Source organism: Lissotriton helveticus, chromosome 6 (genome assembly GCF_964261635.1).
Source record: "Lissotriton helveticus chromosome 6, aLisHel1.1, whole genome shotgun sequence".
Taxonomy (NCBI): domain Eukaryota; kingdom Metazoa; phylum Chordata; class Amphibia; order Caudata; family Salamandridae; genus Lissotriton; species Lissotriton helveticus.
In genome coordinates this window covers 849,774,479-849,799,216 of record NC_136067.1, presented here as the reverse complement: position 1 = coordinate 849,799,216, position 24,738 = coordinate 849,774,479, and the positions used below count along the sequence as shown (strand labels likewise).

General features: G+C 45.3%; 1 protein-coding gene across 1 annotated transcript in view; it reads left to right on the top strand.

Moving 5' to 3' along the window:
* Window positions 1–2,191: 2,191 nt before the first annotated feature.
* The window catches only part of PKIB (cAMP-dependent protein kinase inhibitor beta), an 86,394-nt gene continuing 63,847 nt past the window's right edge, over window positions 2,192–24,738 (top strand). The window contains exons 1-2 of the mRNA XM_078647753.1: window positions 2,192–2,238; window positions 17,093–17,253. Of these exons, the coding sequence (XP_078503879.1) occupies window positions 2,192–2,238; window positions 17,093–17,253 (208 nt within the window). The remainder of the gene's footprint in view (window positions 2,239–17,092; window positions 17,254–24,738) is intronic.

Here is a 24,738-nt window from a genome sequence, read left to right as displayed (position 1 = left end):
CTCCTTTCTCAATAAAATATATGGGAACAAATGATAGTCTGCTATCCCCAGCGTGGATGATTACCATCCACGACTGACTGGTTGGGATGCAGATGCAGTTGATGTCTGACGACCATCGCTTACCTTTGCAATATCATTGGTACCCACGATGACGTCACAGCTTTGGTCTAACGCGCGCATTGACCTGCGTGGCTGCACATATTTGCCTCAGCTTTCATTGGGTCACGCGGGCTATTCAAGAGATAAACGCGGATATTTCTCGCTGTCTTAAGGTAACCCTGACACCATTCTGGTGGGATTTAGATTTGACATTGCCGCCCATCTTCCACTAGTTTTTGAACTCTGTTGCTTAGCGACAGGCACGTCACGTTCGGCGTATTAATACATCTGCCAAGGTGACATTTGACTCTGTGTTTGTAGGATGAAAAACCACTGTGATGCTCTCCTGATAAGACGAAGGTCTTTTAACAGTGAATGCGGGGATCGGTATCTCCATAGTGACCCCTGTTTCCCATGCACGTCAGCTCACCAAAATGCCAGGGGTAGCGGAAGTGACGTCACAACCCCTCTGACCTTCACTTTCTCTCGTACAAACATGCTTTCCTATACACACACACATTCACACTTACACACACACTTTCTCACATAAATACACTGTAACCCGCAAGCACGCACACAACATACATTTAAAAGCATTTCGTACCTACCTCACCTGCCAGAGAGGGTCATACGTCAGCAAATTAAACTCAATTTTTACAACTCTAATAGTGAAAAATATATATTTTCGTTTTAAGAAGTTTAGGATAGCTTATTGTGTAGGTGAGGAGGCTGTGTTTTGAGATTCAACGTCCAATTTGAAGCTGTCCATTGTAAATGCTAAGGTTCAGCAGTGACAGCCTTCAGGTGTAATCCATGAAAAAGAGAGAATTGTGAATCAGTTGTGAGACATAGAAGCTGCAGTGTCCAGGTCACTGGGACCAATGGGCAGCAGGAGCCAAGCCGAAGAGATCATTTTTTGGGTTCTCTATAACCATGTGCCCAAAGCTGAGGCATTAAAAGGGTGTGAAAGACCAGGTGAAACCGTTTTGTTTGAAGTCCTAGTAAGGTAGATGTTTATTTATGCATTTATTATGATTATTTGATATTGAAGGAACATCTTTAGAGTGAGTAAAAGAATGGGCAGCAGGAGGGCAATAGAAGGCCATAACCTCTTTGGTCTGGATGCAATAGTTCTGCTGTGTGTACATCTGTTCTGATCAAGGGTTCAAACAAGGCGAATATTCTAGCCTTAATGGTTGTAGGCCAGCAAGATGGCCAGCTCCAGAGCTGGCCCCCTTGGTGCCCAACCTCTGTGGCCTGGTAGCAGCAGTCCTGCCAATCGGACTGCCTGTTGTGAACATGAGTAGAAGAAGGGTAATCAGTTAGTCTTCTTGTTGAGGTCAACGAGATGGCTTCATCGTGTGTGAGCCCACGTTGTGTTTAACAATGAAGAGCTCAAAGCTAAAGCCCAGAGGAGTCTAGTTTTCATGGATGATCAAAATGCTGGTCAAATCGTGAGCCAAAGGGGGGCAGCAGAGGGGGTATGGGCCATCGTGCTTCTTAGGGTGGGTGGGCTCCCAGCTGCCAGTCCCTCGCCTACCAAGCGATGTGGCAGCCGAGGAAGTGGGTATGGGACATTGTGCATCATACAGTGAGTGAGTTCCCAGCTGCAAGTCCCACTCCGACTAATGAGGTAACCGTACCCCTCATTCACCCCATTGTAGTTCTCTGGTGCTGGGTGTTGCTCCCAATAGGATGTTGAGTTGGGCACTAGGAAGAAATGCTGGAGGCAGGTTGGCTCCCGCTACCATTGAGCTACAGGTGGTGAAAAGGATCCTCGCCTCTAAAAACTGGTGCCACTGGTAGAGCAGCTCCACAACCCCCGACCCAATGGCATGTCAACTCTGCTGTCCAAGGATGCCTGGATCAATCACTCAGTGCTGGTAAGGTTAATGGATGGTGGGTGTATGGCAAGATTTTGAGCTGAAGTATACTGGGGGCGCTGATGGGGTCTAGTGTGACTCTTCTGTCCCATCCACCATCTTAGCTTACATTTTTGTTGTACTCTAGGAGAGCCTTCAGCACCAACTGATGGGTCAACAGGTGAACAGGGAGCCCACTGTCAGCAAAAGGATAGAAGCACAGAGAAAAGATGGGGCTGTCCAGAGTCTCTACCCAAGCCCAGCAATTGGCCAACATGTAAGAGAAGCGGAAACACTGACAAGAAAGGAGAACCTCTATGCAGCGTGCTAGAAGTTCATAATGACAGAGTGAAAATAAATCTGTCATTTAAAACCCGAGCGATGGTGATAGAATCAAAAATCTAGGAAGACACTGAAGACTGTGAGGAGAGTAACTCCGACTGCGATGGAGAATCACCCCTTAGCAAGATGTGAATCACCCTTCACTCAAATGGCTTCATTAAGCGAAAAATAGGTAAACTGCCTAGGAGAGTAGATTTAATAAATTCTGAAACACATACCCATTCCAGGTTAAACCTGGAAACCTGTGATATTCACAGGTATCGAGGCATTCTCCTAGAAGCATTTTGAGAATTCTGTCTTCTCTTAAAAAAAGTGTATTTTCCCTGGAAACAAAAATCTTTCCTGTAGAGAAACTCTTCTGTACCCCTTGCCTCCCTGGAATAAAATTTACACCTTCACTTGTTAGAGTAAAGATCTTACCATTTCCTGTTTGTGATATGGGGTTGGTTTTGAAACTACCCAACCACGGGCCCTGTGGTCATTAAAAGGAGGGAAAGGAAATGGTAGGAAGAAGTTAAGTCCCAGGAATCCTAATACACCAATAACACAAGAATACACAGAACATGGTTAGCATGCCGGAGACAGGGGTGGTCGCTGTTTGCTGGCTGTTGGTGGAGTCATCTGGAATATAATAACTGAATTGAGGGAGTAACGAGAGGCAGTCATACAGACAGAACAACTATATTCTCTTTGATATATCTAACAAAGCATGTATTTTTGTGGGTGTGACTCATTCCAGCATACAGTAGCAGTGGAAGCGTGTGGACCAGGTGGGGCAGGAGATGGCTAGAATTAGCAGAGAGGATGGTGCCTCTAGCATTCAGAATCAAAGCACAGTTAATCAGAGGACTTATACATGACTGTAAGGTGTCCACAAGTTATAGTTGCCCTAGACTGCCGACATGCCAAAAATGTACGGCCACAGAACACATTTTCAAAAAATATGAAGAATCTAAATTCTGTTATTTATGAAGATGGTAGTGAATGTCCTTCGCAGTTTTAGGACACATGGACTGCACTGTGAGGTATATTTCTTCTAGGGCCTTCCATTGACGGTCACATACTAGCGACTAGCAAAATTGTCCCATTCTTCGACTCGCTCTCTTTCCTCATCCTATTTGAGGCATAGATCTTCCATTTACTAGAGAGTGGTCGGGGTGCCAAATGTCTTTATCCATGTCGGCCAAAGCTGCCAGATCACAAACTATGGAATGAGGTGTTACACCTGAGATTGAGGATTAATACAATTTGGGCTATTCCAGTTTTGTTATCACCGATTAACTCTAATATTGATCTTTGTACTTTTTGGCTATATGTAAAAAACTTTTGGTCACTGTTCTATAAGGAAAACATGTATTTTATATTTTGGTTTAAAAGGTTTTTTTTCTTCTATTTGCTTAAAAGTCGATTGTCCTAAATATTATACCAATGTTTGGGTATCTGTATGACAATTTTAGAATGATCTGACTAACCATGGAAGAACAACCAAATCATTGGTCCTTTCTGCTAAAAATTGATGACAATTTTAGTGATGTTGACTCTACCTCGCGTGGAATTCCTTTCCTACACAACATCCACCCGTGACAGATTGTGATCGTTTTCACGTACAAGAGGACCAAGACCCTACCACGATCTCGTTTTCTGTGCTCAACTAGCACAGAAGGAATCTGTGCATTTCTTTTTGGTGTCTTTTTCGCATACATGAACTTGAAACACCTTTGACTCAGTGAATGTTTTGCTGACAACAAAGCTCAGAGACACAAGGCAGTAATTGCCTCTCTGTGTTCCCGAGCTCTGCCGTCTGCAAAACATGTTCTAATGCAGAGATTTTTCAAATTAATGTATGAAGTCAAGATGCCCATAAAAATGCACAGATCTCTTCTGCACCATTTCGAGGCAGAAAATCGGACAGTGATATGGCACGTGAACTCAGATCAGCAATTGGCCCTGTTCCAAACCTCTGCCCTATCCACTGTCCCGCCTTATGAACAGTTCATAATGCCTTAGGCCAGTGGTCTTCAAACTTTTTTAACACTTTGCCCCCCCGTGAAAAAAAAAAATAATCGTCCCCCCCCATAATTATTCACAATTATTCTATTAAATTGGAAATGTTTACATATGTCTAGACTTATTTAAACCCCACAGTGGGCCCGATTCATAGAATGAACTTAAGACTAAATCCTAAACTTACTACTATTTGGTATTCACAGAATGCACTTACTACTTTGGGGATTCACAGAGTGAACTTACTACTTTCGGGATTCACAGAATGAACTTACTACTTTCGGTATTCTCAGAATAGATTTAAGACTACTAACTTTACGTCCGCACTCGGAGGCGGAGTATCCGGCCCAGAGGCGGAGCTTCCAGCTAGGGGGCAGGGCTTGTGCCCTGGAGGCGGAGCTTGCAGCCCAGAGGTGAAGATTTCAGCCATGGCTACATCCCCCACCTCCGAGCTGGAAGCTCCGCCTGCAAGCTGCAAGCTCCGCCTCCTGCCAGAAGCTCCACCTCCAAGCCGCAAGCTCCGCCCCCAAGCCAGAACCTCCGCCTCCGGGCCGGAATTTCCGGCCCGAGTGCGGACGTAAAGTTAGTAGTCTTGAATCTATTCTGTGAATACCGAAAGTAGTAAGTTCATTCTGTGAATTCCGAAAGTAGTAAGTTCACTCTGTGAATTCCCAAAGTAGTAAGTGCATTCTGTGAATACCAAATAGTAGTAAGTTTAGGATTTAGTCTTAAATTCATTCTGTGAATCGGGCCCAGTGTGATTATTAGAAATGAGGGTGGGGGTTTTGAAGAGAATTTGGAGTACGTTCTCTTTTGACACCTCCTCCCGGCCAGAGTATAAATGATAAAAGATGTTAGTGGCGGCTCATTACAGAGCGGCTTACTGCTGCTCATATTTTACACTTAACCTCTTGAGCGCTCATGACGAGGTCAGCTCGTAATGAGCCACGGCGCTTCGGTGCTCATGACGAGCTGAGCTCGTTGTGACCGCGCCCGTTACTTGGAACGCTCGCATGCTGGGCTGATTTCCCTGCTGTGCTGAACGTTCCATTGGAACGGGCGCGGTCATGACGAGCTCAGCTCGTCATGAGCACCGGAGCGCCGTGGCTCATGACGAGCTGACCTCGTCATGAGCATGGGGGCGCTGTACGTGCCCCCCCCCAGCACAGCGGGGGAATCCCACCAGCGGCGAAGGGGTTAAAACAAAGCCCTGTTATCAGCATAATGGCCTCTTTTGGCCTGAGCTAGGAACCCACTCCCCGGTCACTTGAGCACTCCCCCCAGGGGGGGCCCACCCCCAGCGGCGCTGCTACATGTTAGCAGCAGTGGGGCGGGGTGGGGAGTAAGGGGAGGGGGGAATAGGTTAAAAAGAAACCACTGGTCGCCACGCCTCCTACATCCTTTTCCTGGCTTCTTGGGGAGGGAGACAGGAAGTAGGAAGCACCAGAGCTCCCAGGCTCCCTGCAGCCAATCACAACGCTGCTTTGAGCGCCGTGACACGGCGCTCAGCCAGGGGCTGGAGGAGTGGGCATGTTTTCCACGCAGGCTGTAATGCAGCTTGCATGGAGAAGGCGGTATGTGTGCGTGTCTGTTTTGGGGCGGCCCAAGAGGGCCGGCCAAGCACTCATGCTCAAATAGGGAGTGTAAACCACTCCTCCCCCTGGTCTGAATGCAGCCCCGCCCCACAAAGATGCAGCAACAGGGACACCTAAAAATATAATAACCTCAGGTTTATTATAATGTTATTTGTACTAATTTTACACTGCAAAAAGCAGTGGGGTGACGCTCCTCTGTCTTAGCGGAGGAGCCGCCACTGCCCAGACCCCAGTTTGAAGATCCCTGTCATAGGCTGTATCATAAACGCATGTATTAATTCGGACTTTGTCTGAGTTAGTGCAAGAGTTGCAGACAGCACAACTCGGATACAAGGAGAGGCAGCCACTGCTCCCTGTGTCTGAGCCGTGGTGTACAACCTTTACAACGCAACTTTTATCACGCAGTGCCTTTACGACGCAACTTTTACAACGCAAACCATTACAACGCATCGCGCTGGGGGGGCGCTCTAGGATAGGGAATATATTTAATTTACTATCCAACACCTTCCCTACTATCCACGGGGACTGGAGTTGAAATAGTAAATTAAATAAATCACTATCCAGCGCCTAAAAGCACTATGCGTTGTAATGGTATTCGTTGTAAATACTGCCTTGTAAAGGCATGCGATGTAAAAGTATACGTTGTAACGTCATACATCCCTGAGCCGTGCTGTCTGCAGCTCATGCACTGATTCGGTCAGATTCTGACCTAGATACATGGGTTTAGACTGTGCAATCACAGAAAAACAGGCGCATACCGCAGTCTGAGTCAGCGCCCCTGTACTTTTATGCAGAATCGGGATAAAGAACATACGGGTATTTATCTGAAGGTGAAATTCATCTATTTTTGTTGTCTTTTTTGTTGTTCTGTAAAGAAGAAACCTATTTTTCTACGTGGCCGCGCACTTCGGGTGCTTTCTGCCCAATCCTGTCAAACTGCTGGATGTGTAATCAAGATGGTATTGATCAGTCTGTGTAGGAAGAACATTGCAACCCGAGTCTTTTCCTGGATATGGATGTTTACGTCAGTACAACAAGCCGATGCTCTTTGCTAGGAAAGACCCTCTTCACTTGTGCACTATATCATTGTCCAAGCTCAGTAGTCTTCAAACCAATTTACGTCCAGCCCCAGGGAAATTGATTTGGTAGGAGGTGGGTGGGGAAGAGGGGAGTGCAAGTATGTTTTCTCTGAATTGTTATGTGCATTAGTTAATATTGAAACCCGGCGAAAACTTCTTACTGGTATGTAAAGGCATATTCTCCAAGAAATGGAGACAAAGCTGATATGCGGAAGTGTTTATCGAATAATCATTAAAAAAATATGGATAGGAAAAGTCCGAACACTATGTTCTGGGTCTTTTGTCTTATTACAATAAATCCTGCACGCGAAAGTAAAAATGTATTGCAAGAGATGGTGACTCAATGAATGCACTTTAAAAGGAGTGGGAATGGGGGGGAGGGGGTCATGCTTTAAATAAAATTCTGATAAAAAAAGATATTGTCATCTAAGCTAGATGCTTTACATTTCCAGCACTACAGCGATATTTAGTTATCCCTTTTAAGTGCCCAAGTCCATTGGAGAAATGTTTTGACAGAGCTGCCAAACGTGGACAATGTGCACAGTGGGGTCCATTTTCAGATATGCATTAATAGGGAGCGAGCCAAAGGCTCATGGGAGGGAGGGCAGTTATTTGGAGGGCCTCGTCTCCAAAAATGTGTTAATAACAGGGACCTAATAGTTTAAGTGGCACTATCTTCTGAATATACAGGCTAAATATTCATGTTTTAAAGACAGTTCTGAATAGGAACTCGTGCAATATTCTTCCAGCATGTGCTCTGTAACTGTTACTGTGTACAGAAGAGTTTTTTTAGGAGCACAGAATGTACCCCAAAAAATGAGCACCCAATCAAAACATCGACTGGCTGAACTGAGCATTTCATATGGCTCAAAAGCAACGTTGCAACTTACTGACAAACAGTGTCTTCTTTGCGTTATTATTGTAAGAATAAACTGTGACGTGACACAAACAGATGTTTTTTACTCTACCCAGGGCTTTAAGTGGGATGAAAAAACTGGGGGGTCTCTCTAAGGGGCGTAGCCAATGTAATTAAGGGCGTGGCTTATAAACACCTAAGGTAAAAATCTGTTCTAGGCACAGTGTGCCGCCCGACTTGTATTTTGCTGTTTTCTGTCATTGCAACCAGCTATATGATACAAGTAACATCATACCTACAACAAGACAAATAACATCATACCTACAACAAGTCAGGACTATTTGCTTTGTCAAAGGTTGTTAGTTGCATAAGATAAATAAGCAACAACTGTGGCTTGTATATAATATTGAAAAAGCTTCCAGTTAAAGCCCTGGTCACACCACGACAGTGTTGCTGCTCCCGAGTTTCAAAAAGAGAAGGGAAATCGAGAGAGAAAATGAATCTCTTGCAAGGATTTCCCTTCCCCTACAACGCCCATATGGCATGACGTCATGCCGTAACTTCTCCACTAGTGAGAAGTGAGCAGTGTGAGCCCGCGCACATGATGTGCCTGCTGTCACTGCAGGCCAGACAAAAAAAACGCCTGTGCCAGGGCACAAAACAGAGCCCGATAGAGAACCGTTTCGAGGCCCCCTTTAAAAAACTGCTGGTGCTCAGCACCGGTGAAACACGGCCCACTTAGAGCCCTGACTCTAGACCAAAGCTACATGTGGAGAAAAGGGTGAGAGTGCCCAGCTATATCCTCTTCTGACTTCTGACTCCTATTGCAGCCAGGAAACAACTTGACACACAATCATCTACTGTTCTTACAATATACAGACAAGCTGAGGCTCACCAGGTCAGTCAGATGCCCTCGTGGAGCCTGGGTCACAAACTGCATGAGAGGCCCCTCTCTAATCTTCTGGCATGTCTTTCGAAATAGAAAGAATGTACTGAGGAATGTTTAGAGGAAGGTCCAGCACATGGTGCCACCTAGTGGTGGCTTCCATGACTTGAGTGAAGGTGAACATATCACAAAAGCAGGGAAAGCCTTCTTTCTAACCCTGGGCATAGTTTGCATAGTCGCACTACGCGTAGCTATGTGAAGTGCACATTGCAGTACGCAAGCTACGCTTAGCTATGCGAACTGCGTAGTGCGTTAGGGAAAATGCTGTTGGCACTGATTGCACAGTGCCGGACGCTTCCCGCACTGTGCAATCATTGCAAACGGCATCTTGCACAGTGCAAGCAGTCATTTTCTGCCGCTCGAGTAGAATTGTACTCGAGCTGCAGTTTTCTCAATGCGGACTGGTAGTTTCTCATTGCGAGCGGTCGCGAGCATACGTGGCCACTCGCAATGAGAAACCTGACCTCCCCGCGGTGAGAATCTCACCGGGAGGTTTATTTTCCACGCTCGCGATCGGCAACTAGATGTTGCTGATCACGAACGAGGAAAGAGTCTTGCCGGGATGTCATTTTGCTCGCTCACTGTCGCCAACTTAACGTTGAGGACCGCGAGCAAGCAAAAAATGCCAGCTACGCTACTCTATGCATTTTTGCACTGTGCTACGTGCAATTCGCGTAGCGCGTAGGTGCGCAAACTACGCGAGCGTAGCGTAGTCCTATGCCCAGCGTTACTTCTTTCTGAGATATAGAAATACATTTTCCTTTAGCTGCATGGGTCCTGAAAAGGACAGGGCCAGGGGAACCTCCATCTGAAAAGCCCTTGTGGTGGCCTAAGAATGTGTTTCCTTTCACTCATCAAGGATCTTGTTTACAGCTTATCCTTGGTCTGCAGTCCTCACGGAGCGTTTAAAGGTGCACTAAAGCCAGGCAAGTGAAGAGGAAGCTTTACTCCTGCTCTGGGGAGAGTCTTGCATCCCCCCTGAAATTTGTTCACACCCTACATGGAGTGGGGAATGGTCAGGGCTGTGCCCTCGGTCTCAGAGGCTCTGACCTAACTGGTCAATGTCTGCTATTTTTTTATATAACAATATTTGTATTCATTGGTCCTTATAAAATGTACCCCAAAATATTTAAAAAATACATTACAGCCCCTTTATTTGTTCCACCTGACCAGAGACTTAGTGTCCTAGTTGCAAAATGTGGCTGGGCTATCACTTATAGCCTTTTCCCTTTAGAATGTATGGTATAATTGCATAAGGTACTCCTACTGAACTACATCTTAGTACTCCTTTTAGATCAGATATGTATCTCAATTTCAATTCATACACCTCATCCATCTCCTATAATTAAAAGGACTAATGAAAGTAAATACAGACAAAGCACCTAGGGAATGGAAGTGTAGTCCTATTGATGTGCGGTCAGATGTGGCTTAATGACTTTGACCCTGGGGAACCGGGGTCAAGTCTGACGGGAGGATCAAGCATCCTGTGATTCAAGGCAAATGAGGTTTTGGCACAGGGCAGCACCACAAGATTACTTGTCAAAACAAAAGGTCAGTAATGCACGGTATCTATGAGATACCACACATTCCTGTCCTTTTCCCCAGCGCTGGCGCACAATGGGCTGCCATGCGCCAACGCAGGGATCCTTGCTCGGGCGACTGCGTTGCAGAACTGATTGATTTTGTGCAGGAAGGAACGTTGCCTGGGCTGTTTTGGGTTCCCAATCCGGCCCTGTATAAAGGTGTTAGGTGGGCTGATTAGAATGTCTAAAGACAACTTTTGAGAAGCATGTATGTCTAGGCATTGACGCTCAACATCCTGTGATTCTGGGCAAATCACTTATTCTCCCCGAGCCTAACAAAAATTAATGTGTCCATCTGTAATGAAACTGGTGCTCATGTAAAGCACTCTGATACCTGATATCTTCGGGTCTAGTTTGCGCTATATAAAACTCAAAAAAAAGCATGACGGTGATGCATAGCTGTTCTTCACTCTGACCTGAGCATTAACACCAAACCATTACTTTTTTTAAAAACTACATGCAGGCCCTCAAAAATGAAACAGGTGTATCCCAATTTCCTTGGTTTATGTTGGGAAAATTGTGGAATGGAAGGAGGAATTGAGGTACATATCTGGAGGGCATGCCTGCAACTGACTGGGTTCTGCAAAGAGAGGTTGAGCCACATAAATGGCTATTGGCCTTCCCAATCAGGACCGATCCGATCGTAACTATACTTGGGATTCAACCCCGAGATTAAAGACATGCCATTAACTGGCTGGGGAATAGCTTTGATTCTTGCAGCTAAACAGGTGTTGGCTTTCCGTGATAAACAGCGAACATGCCAATTGATGAAGGATTGGGCCACCAAATTGTGGTCCATGTTGGCAATGGAAACATTGGCCTGATAATTGAACGATTTGAGCGCTAAATTTGAAGCCAACTGGAGGCTCCTAGTGGACTATATGTTGGGGGTGGGTTGTTCTAATGCCCCAAATCTCTCCCTACATTAAGACTGAATGCTACTGAAACTGCAGCTGACTATACCTTAAGCACTTCAATCATATTGTCCACAGAGTAATAATAAAGTCCTGGGGAGGAGCCTAGCTCGCGGCCGTAATGGTCGCCCTTTAGCTCGGCTCCCGCAGCCCTCCGTCCTGATTGCCTATCCTGTCTTCTATCCTGTCCGGGGACGACACATTTTTGGGGCATTGGAAACATAACGGCTTGTTTGTACTTACCATCCGACCCCAGGGTCTCGGTGTGCAGTGGCTCCGGAGTTGTGGCCTCTGAGAGATCGGGGCCTCTGCGAGACTTGGACCGGGACCTGGCCGGTGGGATCCGACGGCTCTCGGCCCCGGCCGAGAGCGAGAACCAGTGTTGGGAGCCGATGTGCGAAGATCCCGGCGATCCTGACCCGGGCCTGCCCTGGTGGCCGCGCAGCCGACGTGGGTGAGAGGCCCGGGGACCTGAGTCTGTGAAGGGGTCTCTACCCGCCGCTGCTTTGTCCGGCGGCCCTGGTCCTCGGGGCCCGGACTCCGCTTGATTGGGGCACCGGTGCTGGTGCTGGCGGAGACCCGTCTTGGGCGGACATCCTTTTGGCATCGAGGCCGCCCTTGCTGGGACCCCCGGAGCTTGTAAAGTCCTACATTTGAGAACTGTTCTTTCCGGGGGTCTTGGTGAGCGGCGATTGGGCTGATTCACGAAATGGCGGCCGACCCTCTGAAACGAGAATCACCCTGTGGCGGCGGGCCCGTGTTGCCTATTGGTGTGGGGAGCGGATCTGGTGGACGTGAGCCGACGGTCAGAGATATCCTGGAAGCCCTGAGATCCCTACACGCTTCCCTGGCCCTGGGCGTCTCGGTGGGTACGCCACGATCTGCCGCCATTTTGGGTGGCCATTTCTTCTTATCGCCCTCTTGTTTCGAAGACTTCATTGCCTCGCCCCCCTCGATTGACTTGAGTGTCTCCGCCACTGATCGAAGATCGTGTAGTGTGTCGGTGACTTTGGGGCGCCCTGCTTTTCAAGGTTCGGAACCCGGGGACTTGGATGCTGTACTGCGACCCTGTTCGACATTGTTGCCTGAAACTATTGGTGGACTGCCTCCTGTGCCTGCTTCGATGACTTTGCCTGTGTCTATAATTGGGGCCACCTCGCCCGCTCCAGTGGCGCAACTGAACTCCTGTTTTTCATTGCTCGTGCTGCGATATTTGATGCATCGATACTTTCTGTTTGGACTATTGCTCCCTTGTGGATCTATCTACCCCCCACGTAACTATGCTAGTCACCATTCCACTCGATTATATGCTGATTTAGTATTTAGTATGTGGTTTTACATTGCCATGTGGTGGGTGGGGTTTGTCGCTCGAAAGGGTTGGGGGTGAAATGTACGACTTCCGTTTGATTCCCGGTATACGATTTAGTAGCATAATTGTTTTTAATCGTAGAAAGATGGGAGGTCCCCTTCTCCTAATGTTTTGTGGCGCGTGATGGGGTGTCGTCCTGGTCTGTTTTTGACTGTGCTTGTCTGGTTGGGCGGAGGGCTGCGGCCGCCCGTTCGGATTATGTTTATTCTGCTCCTCCCTCCTGTCTTCTTTTCTCCGCTTTTGTTGCCTTTTTGTCTCTTTCTTCTTTCTTACTTCTCGCTATATTTTGGGTTCTGGTTTAGGGCGACAGGCACGCTGTTTGAAGGGTGGGCCATAGCCTTCTACAGGGGTGCAGGGTGGGACGGGTGGGTTGGGCTCTACTTTTTGTTTGTCTTCTGGTTCTATGGCCCTTTTGTATCTCTTTTTCGTGAGGCCGCGTCTGTCCCGACCTCCTATGGTGTGTTTCGGGTGGGGGGGGGTGGCGTCGTTAATCCTCCTGCTATGTTTCGGCTGTCTTTCTCCCCGATCGCCATACCCCCACTTGGGCCGCTACTCCTCTTGTCTCCTGTGTTCCCGCCACGGGGGGCCTGTGTCGGCGTGTCCTCTTCCTTTCGTTCTTCATATTTTCTTATTTTCTTTTGATTGTTTTATTTTGTCTTCCCTCCATTTTCCTTTCCCTTCCTCTTCCCCTTCCCCACTTCGTCCCCCCCCCTTTTTTTTCCTTCCTGTGTCCCAGAGGTTACTATGACGGGCTGGTTTTGATGCATTGTTTTTCCGATCCCTCTGTTCTGGCTTGGTAGTGTCTTGGGTGGCGGGCATGTTATGAGGATAATGCTCAGGGGCTGATTGTGTTTCACGTATCCTGATTTTCTTGAATGCATTGTATTGTCCCCCCGATATTTTGCCCCCATGCCCCCTTATTAATGTTGAGGTTGGTTTGGGATATCGGATGCCTCCATATTGAAAGTGAGCCTGTCATATGTCTTCTCCCCATATTATAAAATTAAGCCTTATTTACTCCTGTGTTTTAGCCCTTTGGTTTCTGTATCTCTTCTCCCCTTCTGCGATTGTACGGCCTCTGCTTTGTATTGATTGATTATGTAATATTTGCCTGGTGACTCCTGATTATCTCGCACATTGCGGCCAGCCGGCTTGGTTGTAGGCCTCTACTTGTCTTTCCTTTTGATGTCAATAAAGGTTTTCAAAAAAAAAATAATAATAATAAAGTCCTGTGCAATTTGCCTCCAAGACCCGCTGCTGTTAGGTCTCACTGGAAATCCAGAGACACAGATTGAAGAAAAAACGGAGGCAGCACTAGGGATGAAGTCACACTTTTGCCAGTACGATCTTTTCAAATTTCTTTATTCTTCTTTCAATAAAAATGACAGGACAACAGCCAAGTCGGAACCCTGTGAGACTGAAATGCTCGTTTGCAGGACAAATACAAGAACAGGGAGGAAAGCCACTAAAATAGGAGCACACGATTAGAGATAGACAACAATGCCATCCAATCATGAGCAAGGTGCAGACCCAAAGTTCATTCTAAGTGTATGTTATGCAATGGAAACAATAGGTCAGCCTACAGTCAGAGCTAAATCTGTCTGTACCTGAGACCTAAAAAAAGGTTATATGTGCGAATGTACATTTCTTCCAAACTTAGGGGTCCATTAGGATGGCATCCTTTCGGGGGCAGGTACATTCCGCCACAAGGGCGGAAGAACCGTGCCCCCAATTAGGATGCACACGCCACAGTGGCGGGTGCATCCTGCATTTTTCACATTGCGGTGGACGGTGCTTAAAGCACTGGCCGCCGCAATGTGAAAAATGCTTGTTGTGCGTTTCACAGCACAACATGACAGGCACCGTGCGGTGTCTGCCATGTTGTGCTGTGAAACGCAGGGGGGTACCATAGGTACCCCCCATGTGCACCCCCCACCCCCCTTCACCCTGGAGGCCCGCAACCGGCCCCCAAAGCAGGAACCGTATGCCTTTTCTGCGGCCACGGAAAGGCATTCCTCCCAGGCCATCCTAATATGGCTGGCGGTGTCTGATAGACACTGCCACCATATCAGGCCTTGTCCGCGGGCGGCCTTCCCCTCCGCCACGGTCCCCCCGCCATTGTAATATGGCGGGGGAAGAAAGGTTGCAGACGGGCAAGGATGGTGGACGGATCGCTACCGCCTGCATGGCGGTGGCGATCCGTCTGCCATCCTAATGGACCCTTTAGTCATGTGGCTTGTATGCCTGCAGCCAATCCTTGGGAGTGAGCATAGAGCAATAGGAGTATGCACAGAAATCTATCCTTTGCTTGGAATTCACTTATTAAACTGCAGGTTTGACCAGAGTTTACCTGAATGGAAACATTTGACTTCAGCTGTTAATGTTCAGAAGGGCAATATTTTGCTCATCCAGTAGGAACCGAGGTCACGATTGTGTGTGTGGTGTGTACTAGAGACAGATCTTAATTGGAAATAGACATTGAGTGACTGTGCATTAGTCATAATGAAATACCTAACTGACAGATACTGAGTTGAATGTGATTTCATATATAAACGATTTCTTGGAATATCATTACCGGGAAACCATTCCACCTAAACTGTGTAATGGAAATTTGCAGAATGAATGGCATTCACCATTTCATAGAATGTCTGTTTTTTGTAAATTGGCTTTCGTGTGTTTATTTTAAGATGGTAATGCAATGCTTTCACGCCGTACTTTCAGAAACATGTTTGAGAATGAAAATTATTTCAGTGCTTTCCTTCAAGGGATATTTTTGGGATTTATCTTTTACACTGTCAAACATATACTTTGGATTAAATTATTTTAATTCTTTGAGCCCTCACCGCCACCCATCCCTGACCCCTAAAAAATCATCACCATGCCTAAACTGCATCTATCTGTGACCCATAAACTCCACCCTCCCTTAAACCCTAAAATCCCATTCTATCCCTGAACTCCACCCATCCCTGGACTCTAAAAACTCTCATCATACCTCAACTTCACCCATCCCTGAACCCTAAAATCCCTTGCTACCCATAAACCTTACCAATTCCTGAACCATACAAATCTCTTTTTACCCTAAACCCCACCCATGCCTAACCCCTAAAAAGCCCTTGCCAGCCCTAACCTCCTGCATTCCCTGAACTCGTAATAACCCTCATAACCCTAAACACCACAAATTCTGGTAACTTAAAACTCTGTCGCTCCTTCAACATTGACCCCTAAAACCCCTGACCACCCCTAAACTTCACCTATTCCTGAACCCTAGGCACCCTTCAACACCCGTAACCTTTACTCGTCACTGAACCATAAAAAAATCTCATCAGCCACAAACTCCACCCATCCATGAACCCTAAATAGCCCTGAACATCCTATACTCCACATATCTCTTAACCCAAAAAAACCCTAGCACTGCTAAGTTTCACTCACCCGTGAACCCTAAACTCCCCTCTCCACTTCTCAACTCCACTCATTCCTAGTCTCTGACAACGCCCTTGCCACCCCTAAACTTTACCCATTCCTCACCCTAACACCCATTTTACCCATTCTACATCTAAACTCCACTCATCCCTGACCCATAAAAAGCCTCATCATCACTTAACATCACCCATCTCTGAAGCTAAAAATCTCTCACTACACCTAAACTCCATCTAAATTTAATGTGAATTTGGATATTTCCTTAAAATTATCTTTTATTCAAAATGCTTCCTTTAATGTTCAATTTATTTGTATTTCCTTAAAAATTACTTTCCTAAAAATTGGTTTCCATGATTTGGTTTCCTTCACTGTTATTTCTCAGTTTCATCAACACTTAAGCAAAAGACAAATATGGATAAGTGAGAAACATTCCTCAAGTTTCCTATGAAGGAAAAATAGTTCCTTCCAAAAGGTAGAAAAAAAACATTTGTGTGTTAGTCATGTTTTTTTTTCCTTAATCATAAAAGGTAGTTCATGCAAATAATGGGAGAGCAGCATTTGTGAGATAACACTTACCCGTTAGCACGTTTACAAGTTCATTAGAAAACATATTAGTTCACTCATTTTTATTTTTTTTTAAAATGCTAATAAAACCTTTTTAAAAAATAAATACATTCTGGCTCCATTTTTTGTGTGAAAGAACATTTTTAATTCTGCATTAAAGTATTTAATGGGTGCTTTAAGCCAGCCATTATCTTGACTTTACAATCATGAGTGTTTCAATAATCACCCCTTAAACAACATGCTACTGAATTTGCAAAATGTAAACACATTCACATAGGTTCATAGATGAACTAGGAAATCATGTGGACAAACTGATACAAAAGTCTATAGAAGCATCCCAGTTACCCACTGCATCAGTTAACTAAATTTACTAATCTCATTGTGTGCGTAGTAGGATACCTTGCGGCTTTCACACAGCCCTTCCTATTTTCATGTCTCCTCCCTACAGATGTTGCTATGAAGACAGAAGTCAGAAATGACTGATGTGGAGCCAGTGGTCACAGATTTTGCAGCATCGGGGAGGGCAGGCCGCCGAAATGCCTTACCAGATATACTGGGCTCACCAGCGGGTTCAGAAACCTCAGACCTGCCTCAAAAACTAGCAGAACTCTCGGTGTCGGAAGGTAAGTCCTGCTGTGCCTTGTGCACCATTATCTTAATCAGTGCCCTTCATATTTTCTATTACTACTAACACGATTGGTTCTTTCACACATGTGTGGGTACATGTGATGGTACATACTGGTGGCGAGATCTAAATATAAACAAAAGGGCAGTGGTCACAAATTGTCCTTTACTCTGTTAGTATTTATTAATGCTTACCCCCCCTACCCCTTTTGCGGTCCAAAGCGCTTTTTGGGTGGTCCGACAGTATTATGTATATAGTGCTTCATAGCACTTTAAAGGTCTTCAAACCCTCCAATTTGCATTGGGTTTCTGGCCGCCCTCCAAGGAGCATGGTTGCAAGGGTGTCAATAGTTTGAAATGTTGAGTGTGGTGTGTGAGGTTTGATGATGGTGTATGCATGATTGTCACTGCTCTTAAGCATGGGATGTAGTTGGCACTCTGACAATGGGTGCATGCATGCGTACATGCAGGTACTTATTCTCTTAAGGGCAGGACAATATCAAAGTTACTAACCACCATTCCATATGTGGGATCTCCCAGAGTTGTGGGGAGGTTAAAAGAAAGAGTCAATTTGGGTCAAAAACATCAGTGATTATTTGTATAAGACAAGTGGTGCTTAACCTGTTGGCTACTGGGGAGCCCTACTGATTAACTAGTGAAAGCTGGGGACCACAGTATAAGCAATTTCTACTATTTAAACATCAAAACAATACACAAAAATACAGAAACAAGTATAGAATAAACAAATACATTGATTATGACATATTTCATTGAATTCACAAACAAAAAATATATCAAAATCAAAATTTCAATGGGAAAGTTAAAGCTTTACAAAATGTAATATTTCAAAAAGATGAAGCGATATGCTAGGCTCTAGGATATCACTTATTTGTTGCACTTAATGCATGCTGTGTTTTTGTCCACATATACCAGTGCTTCAATTGAGCCAGCCAATCATTCATGCTAGGGGCCATGTAGGTAAAACATTTTTTTGCGATTCTCAAATTGCGATTTTTAGGGAATCGCAATTAGAGAACCGCAAAACGCAATGTAGGATTTGCAAAATATTTTGTGAATCCTACATATTCCTTATTTGCGAATTGCAAATTGAGATTCACAAATAAAGAATACCTTCCCATTCATTCCTATGGGCTAGAAGGCCCATAGGAATGAATGGGAAGACATTCTCAATTTGCGATTCCTAATTAGAGAATCACAAATTGAGAATGCAATTTCAAGGTTGCAAGGGTGTCAATAGGACACCCTGTTGCATCCCTGAAATAAGCATGTGTGCACATGTGGCACACATACATGCGCTTAGGGCATGTATGTGCGTCACATGGCACTTTGAAAAATGCAAAAAAGTGCATTTTTCAAGGAAATCGCAAATTACCACCAACCTGAAGTTGGTGGTAATGTGCGATTCCTTAAGCCAAAATCGCACAACTTGGGTGCTTCCTACATTGCATTTAAGGAATCGCAATTTGGGATTCCTTAAATGCATTCGCAAAATAGGGAATCACAAATTTTGTGATTCCTTATTTTGCAAGTGGGGTTTTGTCCGCTACATAGCACACTGCCCAAATTGCGATGGCAAAAGCTGAAATTCTGCGAATTTCAGCATTTGACTTCCTACATATGGCCCTAGATTCTGTTTACTGCACTTGCACTGCTCCCACAAATCATGCGAAGAATACAGACTATCTTTTAGCCTCCAATTTCAAAATGCTTCCCAATTAGGTTTTTAATATATTCAATGTGACTTCTTTATACATATGTACTGCATTAAACATCTATTATTTCATCTTGTAAGCAGTTGCAGACCACCTGGGAAAGCTTCATGGACCGCCAGTGGTCCACAGACCACAGGTTAAGAAACACTGCTTAGGCCGATGTTCAGATTTGTAGCAAATATCAGTTGTACGAGTCACTGCAGATGCATTATAACTAGCGGAGAGCAAAGAATTGCTCTCCGACGGCAGAGTCTGCAGTTTTGCCCAATTTGTGTTGAGATTTTTCTCTTGCGCAGCTCGCCAGCGGTAAGTTGGTGAGCGTTCGCGAGACAAAAATCGCACTGCAGCTCCTCGTGGCAAGATTTTTCACTGCGGGCGACCGCTCACGTTGAGAAATCTGCTGCCCACGTCGAGGAAGCTGCCGCTCAAGTGGAATTGTGTACTTGAGCGGCTGAAAGCAGCACCCTCTGGTGCGACCCGGAGTGCTATTCGCACTGATTTTACAGCGCAGGACAAACTCCTGTTGCTTAGAATCCGTGCGAGCAGTGCGACCTAACATACTCTGCCGCTTGCTGAACTTCACGGAGCATGGCAGAGTTTTTCTGTCACTTCGCAGAGTTCTGTAGAGTAAAACTCTGCAAACTCTGCCCAGGCTTAATTATGACTATTGTTTTTACCTTAAATAAAAACTAAATAAAAAAAAAAAAGAAAAATGTGCTTCAGTGACATATCCCATCAGGCAGTGGATAGGACCAATAGGCACTAGGACAAAATAGATGTTTGTGCGCTGGCTAGAGTAACGGGCACGCCTATCATTAGTGCTGAAGGCACTGTGCCATTGATGACCAGAGCAAGACGGCCTATAGACCCCCATTACTGGCTCTCTACGCATAAGATAGTGCTTATGACTTATGATGCAACCCACTACCACAAAGTAACACGTATGAAACCATCCTGAGGGCACCTAGAGGGCTCAAAAGAACATGACTCCGGTAGGAAACATGGACACAGTAACCCAAAACCCAAAAGGGTTTGGTACTAAAAAAATGGAGACTGTTTAGAACACTGCAAAGGAGAGCGGCGTAAAATAAACCAGCCATCAAATCCCCAAACCTTTCAAGGAGAAACCAAAGCCCAGGTAACAGCAAAAAGGAACACCAGCAGACCAGAATGCTGAGGCATAGGGACTTGTGTTACTAAGATAGTGCATTTAAAACACAACACCATGGCCATTGCCATCCAGTGATCCAAGGAAGGATGGGAGGCTGAGCCTACCACACTGGAAGCGATCGGATCATGTGCCGTGAGAGCATGAGACCTAAATAGTCGTTCTTAAAGATGTGGGCAATGTTTAACTTGCCCTTACTCGACCGCTGTTCAAAACAGCGTATGAGTGACCAGACTAAAGGTATCGCAGAACCAACATTGCAGCGGAGCTGGAGTCTGCAGCTGCTGGACTGAGGGTCAGGAACCCGGACCATGCAGCCTCGAGTGATTCTTGAGTAGCTGCTCAATGCATAGCTGGCACCTTGTCAGGTGCTTATACTTAACATTCCAGTGTTTTCAGTGTGCTTATCTGTGACTTTTAATGTTCATACATGTGATACTTGGAGATGCACTTTATTGTAAGTAGATCCAAGCATTTAAGTTCATGGAATAAGACACATTTCAGAAATTACCCCTTTTTTGTGCAACATAAGGCAAAAAAAATCTTGGTAAAACAGCTGCAACACTGCCGGCCCCCTCCTGCGTAGACATCCTATCAAAGTCACAGCACTCAAACTCTGGTTATCCAAAGTCAACAATCTCATAATAACCCATTTGGGCTAAGAACCGACAGGACTGGTAAGTGAGGAATGGGAGTGAGAGCTAGGTAATGGCCACCATTTGTAATTTGTACTTCATGTGTAACAAGCTGATCCATGTCATGTGTGACTAAGTGAAGTCTCAAGCCAGTGCTCAATTTAGGTTAGCCCTGGCCTGGGAAACCAAAAGCACCCTGGCAAACGGCTCAAACCAGCCCCTCCCTTTGTCTGCTTGCAGAGTCTCTCTCTTTCCAGCCATCCATTCTCTCCTCTCGCTACTCTCCCTCTCTATTCGCTTGCTCTCTACCTTCCTTCTCCCGCTCTTTCTTTCTGTGTCTCTCTCGACTCTTCCCTGTGTCTGCTGCAATTGGCATTAGGAACGGCCCTAGGCTTTTAGAACAGTGCTCCAGGGTCGCCAGCCCACTGGGGAAAAGCATTGTGGAATATAAGGCCTGTCCTGCCCTGACTCTTAGACTTTCAAGCCCATACTTTTTTAGATTGAGCCTTGGAAGAGCATGCGCTGCTCTGCGAGGCATGTTGTATTCAGGTAGGGACTTGAAGCTCCACTCACTCTCCGTCCATATTTTTCATTGGCTTGTGTCATTGTCCACTGTAAACTGTGGCTGTTCATTGGTCAATAGGCTTAGTAGTCCCTCTTTAGTACTGCCTTGTCTCATTTTGTAACCTCCTATGGCAACACCCCCTGTTACGTGTGTTGTTACTTAGTAGGGTTTAATTTCAGCCTCCGAGCACTATTTTCTCAAATAGCTTTGTCCTGCCTCCTGTTGCAGGCAGGATATGCTCTCTCCTAATGCTTTTTTAATTATTTTTATAGCACGGGCGCTGGCATTTGCAATGCAATACGTCTCAAATTTGCGTGAGTTTAAGCCTTTTATTTAGCTGTTTTAAAACAACACGTAAATAAAAGGCGTTGTCATTTACAATGCCAATATCTCAAACTCTCGTAAATGCGAGACCTATTGCATTGCTAATGCTTGTTTTTTAATGGGGCTCGCCAGTCCAAGGCGGAGGTAGTTCGAGTAACCGCAGCCAGCAGAATGTCTCTTACACCATTCTGCACACGCCCTGTGAGCATGAGCTGTGCATAAGTACATGTAAGTGGTCAGCACTTGTTTAATTGGGAGACTGGCAGATAGGAGCTTTAGCTTTGGAGGCTTAATGCATAATAAAGCTTTAGAAATGTATGATAATAAGTAATGCAATAATAACATCCTTAACTTGCGGGTTACCGGCTTCAAAGTTTAACCAATGTGCACTCGTTTGTTAAGGTTAACTGCTAATCTGCCATTGAGAAATGTGCAACTTCAAGTCCCAGAATGCAAAGCAACCAATGCGAAAAAGCCAGGACATGGCTGAAGCTTTCAGTCATGCAAGAAACTGCCCCAAAACATATACAATGACAACAAAGATCCCTAATTAACAATGTTCTCATCCTCAGACAGAAGGAATTTCAGATATGTACTTAAAAAAAAAATTGAAAACCTTGTAGTCAAGCAACCACCAGTGTATTACACGCCTGCTGTGAAATTATTTTTTGGTGTTGAGATCGTAGGATTATCTCACCACTAGACATGACATACATAAGTCACCTCTTGAACTGCATCGTAAGCATTTAAACTGGCTCTTTCTTGTGCCCTGGCATTAAGTCATGGCAAGACTGGGCTGAGAAAAGCTGCAAAGGGAAGCACCAGCCCACATCACAATGTGTATTATCTTCCAAGAGCATTGTGTATTTGTTTTTAGCCAACAGTACACTGCATTCTGGGAATTGTAGTATTGGTCTTCATATAGTGCATATAATTCATAGTAAATATCTAAACAGATGATACTAGCACGTATAGGTACATTCTGTGGATGTCAAACTGTTAATGAATCCCACTGAACAGCTTATGCTGCAACAGCGTCCACGCCACAGTCCAGCGTGTGTACCACTGATGCACAACCGGGAGCAGTTTGCACCTGATGCAGGTGTACTCAATGAAGTTACCACTTCCTTGAAGGTGATGCTAACTTGCACATCTGGTTTTAGTGCTGAGTTGCTTGTAAATCATGTAACAGGAGTTATAAGACCCATTGGAATTCCGCGTAATGCAGCAAACATGCAGGCATACACATTTTCCCTAAGCGTATTGTGGCTGCTCAAAGTAGCTTCGGTCAAAATGTGGCCAAGCATCAGTGGTTAATTTGTAAAGAAATAAGTGCTGGGGCTCTTGTCAGGAGGCAGCTTGCATCAGTCCATTTCTCTTGTTAGTGCCGCCTAAAACAGAACCAACTACTAACCATGAAAGTGGGGCGAGGGTGTGGTGTAATGGCCAGAGCTGCCGACTTCGGAGATGGGGAACCAGGTTCGAGTCTCGGCGTCGGCTCAACATCCTGTGATTCTGGGCAAATCACTTAATCTCCCCGTAAATGAATGTGTCCTTAACTGGTGCTCATGAAAAGTGCCGATGCTGAGCACCATAAACCACCTGCTCAAATTAAGCACTGGCAAGCATGAGGACTAACCATGATAGTGCTGTTTTGATGAGTCTTGAAATGACTGTACTGGCTGAGAACGTTGACTGCAGAGGCTGGAACTACCAGTCTCATAAACAGGCGGCTCCTAATGAAGGCCTTAATTTGAAGTAAAGTCTACTTTAAATAATTCCACATTATCCGCGTTCAGTATTACCACTAGCCTGGTTATTGCCTGATTTGTAGCCGTATCACAGCTCATTACATTGTTTTTTAATCAGTTTTAAGACGTTTCCATTTATGTTTTTTTAACCACCAATCGTCTTTACAGCAACATCTTGCACTCGTTTAATGTGAGCTGAGGGAAGCTCTGGGAGAGCTCTGCGCTTCCTGCTGTCTGGGGAGGGCAGGGTCAAGATTCGCTTGAGCCTGCACAGCTTGAAACCCGGCTCTTTCTCAGTGCACTTATTAGAGGTGCGAGGCTGATCCTGGAGTCCATTAGCACGCCTAGATATTTTTATCTTCTCAGAGGCCCTGATAGTTTCCAGGAACAACAGAGAAGGTGCCAGAGCTCTCACGGCCGTTCAGCCCTGGAGCACGCATAATGCTGGTGCAGCCTTTTATCTGCAAGGACCTGAAATGCGTGCACCTTTTCACCCCAGTTGAATCATTCTTGCAATAATGTATATCAGTCGTTTCTTATTTGAAGAGCACAGTTGGCATCATTCAAGTGACTGCTAGGTGCTGGTGTGAAACAAGCATTGGCAATGCCAATGGATCTGGTTTGAGAATGAAAGAGAGAGGTGTCGTTGATAGTTTTAGGCACTCAATAAGTCACCAGAGATGCACTCTAGCACTCATCTTTGCACTCATGCATCCTTATCACAGCAACAGACTCATTCTTGGATTCACCCAGTGACCAGTCGCAGCTGACACGACTCGCGGGTAGTGGGGCGGGGGGACGCATGGGGAGAGGGGGGGGGGTAATTAAAAATAAAATTAAACTTACCTTTCGCCTCCGGTCCCGCGTCTCCTCTCTCTACTCCTCACAGGAAGCATATTTTGAATAACAAGAGCAACCCATGCGTCCTTGTGAGCTGGGTAAGTACAGAAGTACAAAACAATGTTCACAAAGAACTCATTTATATTGAACAATATACAGTCTGCAACTAAAGTCGTTGCTTTGATTCAATCATAGTCAAGGTTGTCTTGATTCAATAATGACCCTCTATTGAGTCACAGTATTAATCATATGCATTCGCAATCCTTAAAAAGCCCACAAAAACGTTTCATTGAAGGTGTACCTAACTTCAGCCGAAGTAGGTAATTTTATTTTGCAGTTGTGGTCTGTACCACAGACGTGTTTCTTAAACATGAATCATTAGAGATAATTGTGTATCTTTGCACATTTGAAGAGGTATCGTGAACCCCAGTGAAGTGACCATAACCTATTTTAGTGAGTATTTTGAGT